This window comes from Adiantum capillus-veneris, chromosome 13 (genome assembly GCF_014529385.1).
Source record: "Adiantum capillus-veneris isolate H3 chromosome 13, ASM1452938v2, whole genome shotgun sequence".
In the NCBI taxonomy this organism is placed as follows: domain Eukaryota; kingdom Viridiplantae; phylum Streptophyta; class Polypodiopsida; order Polypodiales; family Pteridaceae; genus Adiantum; species Adiantum capillus-veneris.
In genome coordinates, this window is record NC_140943.1 from 146,557,087 (window position 1) to 146,563,967 (window position 6,881).

Here is a 6,881-nt window from a genome sequence, read left to right on the forward strand (position 1 = left end):
GAATTCTTTCAATTCCTTCTACGGTTACAATATAGTTAGTAGAAAACAAGTAGCTCACTTCACCACTGCATGTTGTACAAGTCTTACACATCAAGAGATAGACTGCATAGGAAAAGCTCAAAAGCAACCAAAGAGGAAGTCCAAAAATCTCTATAAGCTTCAATCACACAAACACTGAGCCAATGTTTAATTGACGTGATGATTCGTTTGCAAAGAACAGAACCATGCAAAGACAAGCATTGGACAGTCACCAATGGACAATCACCAAGCATCCTATTTGCCCCAATCTGACCCCAATTGCAAAGGATAGACCCAAGAAAAGAGAAGCGTTGGACAGTCACCAAGCCTCCTATTCGCCCCATTCTAACCCCACTACATTACCTGTAATCACATCCTCACACGGGTCTCCCGACGTCAGTTAACAGAAGCTTCTAAAGAACAACACATTGCTTAGAATAGGAATCCTCACCAATAAGTTCCAAAGATACAAGCTATGAAAAGAGAGTACAAGCTAAGGGTATTATAATTTTTCAAACTTTTTAAAGTCTAACCCCTAGCTAGTCAAAGATGCAATTTTTTCAAATCTAAATCCATGATAGCTATCTACATACCCTATACATCATGTATATGAGCTTTGGGGACAAACGAACAATGATAGCTCATGGATGGTCATCTATCACGAATGATGTCGGATAAAGCCCTCTTGAAGCAAGTAGCTAACTTACGAAATTAACTGGGGTTTGGGGCTTTAATTAAGTCATGTATCAAGTAGAAGCAGTATAATGATTTACACATTACACAAAAGATAAAAATGGAAAATGCGACTTTGATCACCTTGATGCAGGAACAAAGGAAACACCAATGAAGAAGAGTAGACACAACTGACAGGCAAACCAACCTTCATAGGGCTACATATCTTGTTAATGATGAGGTAGATCGAATGATGGACATGGATTTTGAACCTCAAATCAACAAAAATATCTCCCAAATTCGGTATGACAGACAGACTTTGTATTGTAGTACAACTTAGCCTAAGAGGTTGAAGGTTTACTAGAGCTAGTGATGCTCTCCATGATGATAAGAGTCAAGCTCAAGACAATTGGGCTCTTTTTGAATCTAGATCCGGAAATAGCCCTATAATGACAGCAACAGATGTTGCAGCTCGGGGCTTGGATGTGAAGGACATAAAGTTCATCATCAATTATGATTTTCATGGATCATAGTTCTTGTTGTGGTTTGACAAAAGTACAAGAAGTGGAGCACAAGAAAGCAAGACCGACAACGAAGATCACACCGACATTGACCACCAGGTCATGTCAGGGATGACATGAATTTGGAGGGGGGGAGTGTTGACCCATGGGTCAACAGCACACGACATAACTCAATAAAGCCTTATTTTCTAAGAGTTATGAAATGTTGTGGATTATGCTTAAAAACATCATTTTTAATGAGTAGCTAGTCTAGTTGCAAAACCTGGGGTACAGTGGCACTTCCAAATTGTAAATACAAGTCCATTTGACCCCTTGATCTCTATTTTATGTTTAGCCTATGGTAGCCTTAGTATATAAGGTACCTAGGTCATTTTGTAAAGAGAATTTTTATTATAATCAAGTTTGAAGCTGTCGTCAACTCTGTGTGTGTGTGTGTGTGTGTGTGTGTGTGTGTGTGTGTGTGTGTGTGTGTGTGTGTGTGTGTGTGTGTGTGTGTGTGTGTGTGTGTGTGTGTGTGTGTGAGAGAGAGAGAGAGAGAGAGAGCATGAGCTTCACCTTGGAGCTACTCCCCGCTCGTTCATCACATTGGAGATCCGATTGCACCATTGTGCTAGGCTCGATAAGAGCTATAGCCTATGGAAAATCGCCCAACATTCCACACGGAACAAAGCAAACGCGCTCCCGTATCTACGAGCTATTTGTGGTCTTAAGTATATCAAACAATTTCTGTTTTCTACGTGCAAGTAGTCATTAGAATCGTGGCGACATAAGCTATGCATAGGTTCTCATATATTTCAATTTTGGGAATTTCCAAAATCCGTCTCTATCTTCATACACATTTTTTGCAGATGGGTTTAGAGTTAGGATTTTAAGTGTAGAGGCTTTGGAACAGATGTATCCTAGTGAGGGGATGGTGTTCCTTAAGTTTTGTACAATTCTAGTATGGTTTAGTGAGTCTCGTTCCGTTTGTATGTATGTGGTTGGGTGGTGTAGTTGAGAGCAGTGAGATCTAGATTGTGGTTTTGTTGGCCTTCCAGAGTGCTGTATGCGTGGGATGGTCTTAGACTGACAAGCTAAAGAGATTGCCTCCGTGCGCCTATCATGTCATCTATGTCCTCGATTGACATTATGTTGATCTAGGTTGTGTTGCACGCACTTTATAGGTGGTGTGATTCGCTCCCGCAACAAACTTCTTTGAAGATAGATAATATTTATACACATAAAAAAAATTTGTTACCCTTTTTCTTCTTCTAAACTAGACATAGGCACTATACTATCATGATTGAATGATTATGACACCTATAAAGATTGTCATATCTATAGATGAAATGGAGTCTTTGGTGAGAGTCTTTTGCACTAAAGCTACGTGGGTTTGATATAAAACTCCTCTCGCTAAGGTCCATACAGAAGGCACTCCTTGTGTGTTTAAAAGAGAGCTCGCCAATGCAAGTAGTGTGTGAAATGCTTACAAGCCTTATGTTTGTAATCAATGAATAGCTTAAACAACAAAATGGCAAATAGAGCTTCATAAAGCAGCTATCAAAATTGGGCTTCAATATGTGTTGTTTGTTGTTGCTTGAACAAAGGTAGACACTTATATGCTTTTCTTTAGGTGATTGATCAATCCGTACAAGCCGGTTGAGCTTGTATGGATTGATCTCATTAGTGCCAAGTGGATCCATGAGAGAATGACCAAAGCAAAGGCACTCGGAGATGACATCATCGACAAAGAATGGGAGTATGCACGAGGTTGTGTGGCAAAGTTATAGTACTCATACGCTTAAACCATTGCATATTGCATAGTTCTTTCTTGATTTTATCTTTGTACTTGATTGTATGATTTTTTCTATTTTATAGTGCCTTTCCTTTAACTATGTGTGGTCAAAGGGTTGACACTTTTGTACATGCCACATTGATGAGCGTTGAATCACCATGAATTATGGATTCATGGGCAACTTTGACACAAATGATGATGAAGCCAGGTACCGTGGGACTATTGAAGGATACTAAAGGTCGATTTTAGACTTTCATACCTTCATCTTCGAGTGCAAATGGTTTGCAAATGTGTATATACTACATGAGAATAGGCTCTACATGGTGGACTAGAGTGTGTATCACACGGGAAGATATGACAAGTTAATTTTGCCACACAATTGTGAGTAAGTGAGTGTAAACCTTCTTTACCCTTATTTGCTTGTAACATGATACCAATGTCACTCACTTTGAACTTCTTTTTATACATACCATCTATCCATCAACCAAAACTTTTTTCCATAGTTCCCATAACACCTCGGGGAAGAACCATTTTTTCGACTAATGAAGTGGAGACCTTCTTCGACCCTCTCCCACCTATTACATTAGATGAGAGGGGTCAAAGGAGACAGAAATCGATGATTCAAGTCCCAACACCACCACTCTGAGCGAAGATGATTGCCATGATAAAGATGATGAGATGGAAGATGACGAGTTCAAAGAAGATGAAGCTAGCACATCCACAAACGACAATTCAATTTCTCTCTTTATTGATTTAGGAGCCATGGGTTTAGATTTAGATCAAGCTACTTGTAGAGATCTTTTGGAAGATGATTTGTAAACATTTTGTATATTTTATTCTATGAAAATTTTTTGTCGTGTCGCCCATTTATCGCTCTCTCTCTCTCTCTCTCTCTCTCTCTCTCTCTCACATTCATTTTGTTAAGCATGATAAGCTGTCATTGCATATCCATTTCGACATTGTCCCTAGTAAGCTCTGCCTAATCAATCAGACACCAAGTCAGCAAATTTGAGAGTCACTTCCAACTAACCTAATCCTTGATCAGCTGCTATGATGGCTAGTTTATGATAGGAAAGTGTGGAAACACGAGGGCTACGATAATGGAGACAAAGGACTCATTGAAACTACTAACCTAAGAAATGTTGGTTTCCATGCCTCCCCCCATTTACAAGAGAACGAGGAGGGTTATTGCAAAAGAGGGATCCACATGCACATTGTTAGACTAGATCCACATGGTGGAGTTATGCCTTATACTAAAATCGAGGCTCCCTCGCATATCATGTCTTCTTTGCTTATGTATAACATGTCGCAACATCATGAAGCAAGTTTCGCTATAATGGGATGAAGTGACTACCTCTCTATTATTTTTTTGAATTTTAAATAATGTTCTTAGATTTTTTCACATGCAAAACAAAGGGAAATACGCAAATTTAAATGTTGAATGCCAATGCGGGGGTCAGTAATAATAGTGACAATAGATGCGGTAATCATGGTGATAATTTATGTGGTAAAATGATCCGTGGTAATATTGAATGCAAAAAAATGCCTCCGTCCTCCTCTCTCTTCTTTGGCCAACCAATTTTGGACTCTCTCTCTACAAATCGCAATGAAGGTTGCGGTAAACGTTTTCAAATTTTCATACTGTTGTTGGTTTTTGTTGTGATCTTCACTTGAGGTTGGTGGCCTCAATGCCCATGATACTCCTCTTCTGTTTGTAATCAACCTTTCAGACCTTGATAGCCAATTGGCTTCCAACATTTGAAATCCGATAAGCTGATAAGCAAGAAATAATTCTCTTGCACACACACTCACAGAAACTACACATATATATAGTGAGAGCCCAAAATTACTCGAATTTATTTAGGACAATTTGAAAATGAAGAACCATAAGTAATTACATTGGATTAGTCCCTAGGAGCTTGAGAGCTGTGATACTAGTTGATATGCAAGGAAGCTATGGTGGATGGAATAGGAGGCTCCATAGCTATGATGTAGGAATATATAGTGTATTGAGAAAGTGATAGAAGAAAAAGATGAGATTGAGTCTTTGGCGAGAGTCTTTTGCAATAAAGCTATGTGGGTTTGATAGAAAACTCCTCTCACTAAGGTCCATACACATTAAGGCACTCCTCGTGTGTGAAATGGTTGCAAGCCTTATGTTATAAATTAGCCCTTGAGGGTTGCCATTTGCACGTTAAGGCTTGGGCCGTGCATTGAGCTGAGGCTGAAAAGAGGAGAGACCAACATAGTTGTAAGCACCATATTGCAGTCTTGTCGCTGTAGAGGGTAGAAAATACCATGAGTTGTGCACAAGGTCATAGACGAGCGGGAGCAAGTCCTCAAGTCCCTGCGCCCTCCCGCTCATGCACACATGGCTTCCGTTGAAGACAAACGAATAATAGTACTCTGAGGCCTGCAGATGTTGGTGTTGCTCCCATAGCTCTTTGGGTGTATGGGCCAAGACTGCCCAATATGAGCTAGGCCTCCTACTACTCTCTTGGGATGTTTGGAGCTCGTGCACTGCAAACCCTAGTAAGCCCCTGAAACTAAACAAGTGATCGTCTCCAATCTCTTGAGCTTCACGCAGTGGGGTTGCAAGCAGAACTCGCCCCCCTTTTCGCCATTGCAGAAATGGACTCCCGCGCACAAGCGTCGGCATGAAGCATTCTGCACCACCATCGACGCTAGGGTTTCTTAGATCCACATCACATGACATCTTCACCTTGCTCCACAAATCCTTCTGGAGGTTGTAGCAGAAGAGCCAGTCTTCACGCTCATCCCAAAATAAAATATCCGCCCCTCCCACCACATATTGTACTAATGAGCATGTGCATTCAGCGATGGCGTCATGTCGGGGTTGCGCGACTTTCCAGCATCCCATCCTTGAGCTATAGACTTCCATGTGATCAAAGCACCCAAACTCGCGTGATATGACCACAGAGTAGTGGCCATCCTCATGCGTATGCATCGAGAGGCACACTTCATCGCTATGATGCAAATTAGGGTGTACCAGGGGAGGCGGGGGAAGGCGGAGTATTTCTCCTGTCAGAGGATTAAAGACAAGAATGGAGAAGGAAGTATTCGGGTTACTATTTACCTCATCTTCTTGTGCAGACAGACGGTGGTTGAGAAGGCAGCAAAGGAGGCCGCCATCGCTTCCGCACAGGGTAAACCCGAGCGCCGTGGGGCAATCGAAAGGTCCATACGAGGATGCAATGCTGACAGCTTGGGGACCAAAACAAGAAGCGATAGTACTGCACTGAGACAGCAGGCCTGGAAGGGGGTTTATGAGCTTTCCCTGAGATGGAACGAAGGCCACAAGTTCCTTGGCCGGCCAGGAATAAGGGATTTCTCTGCCCATAACAAACCACGCTTCCGCTTTCTGCAGAGCCGCAATATGCTGGAGAAAGGAGGTTGAGCGGAGCAGAGAATTGAACGCGCGGGATAGCGAGCGGAGCTGCAGCAGCTGCTGGAGCGGTAGCAAGCCCAAGATGGCGGTTTGTAGGTGCGGAGGCAGGATCCCCAGCGCGCCATCAACGCTCTGATCCTGCTCTCCTTCCTCTTCTGCATAATTTTCCGCCATTGCTTATCTGATGAGCTCGGACAAAATGCAGTTAGTGCGCCAATCGTGTTTAAAACGTTCTATAGCTTTCAGTTGTGGGCGCCGTTTTCAAATTTGTAAAGGTAGATCGCCCAAATTTGTAAAGGTGGACGCCCAAAACGGGTAAAATGCCCGTCGAGAAGCAATTTATGTACTCCTAGCATACATAGCGATTTATGTACTCCTAGCATACATAGCGAATCCTTGGTAGATTCCCTTCCAAGTGCTCATATGGAATGTAAAGTCTGTCATGCATACGCTAGCTCACACACTCCTTGCTGGAATCGAGCTCAAG

General features: G+C 42.1%; 1 protein-coding gene across 1 annotated transcript; it reads right to left on the reverse strand.

Annotated features, from left to right (window-relative positions):
* Positions 1-4,963: 4,963 nt before the first annotated feature.
* LOC147445037 (uncharacterized) lies at positions 4,964-6,568 on the reverse strand. The gene has a single exon (XM_086527996.1). The coding sequence runs from the start codon at positions 6,566-6,568 to the stop codon at positions 5,180-5,182; it is 1,389 nt and encodes a 462-aa protein (XP_086384122.1). The 3' UTR covers positions 4,964-5,179.
* Positions 6,569-6,881: the final 313 nt, after the last annotated feature.

Bases quoted from the DNA above. Each gene is read 5' to 3' on its own strand.
- LOC147445037 (XM_086527996.1), bottom strand. From the start codon at position 6,568: ATGGCGGAAAATTATGCAGAAGAGGAAGGAGAGCAGGATCAGAGCGTT.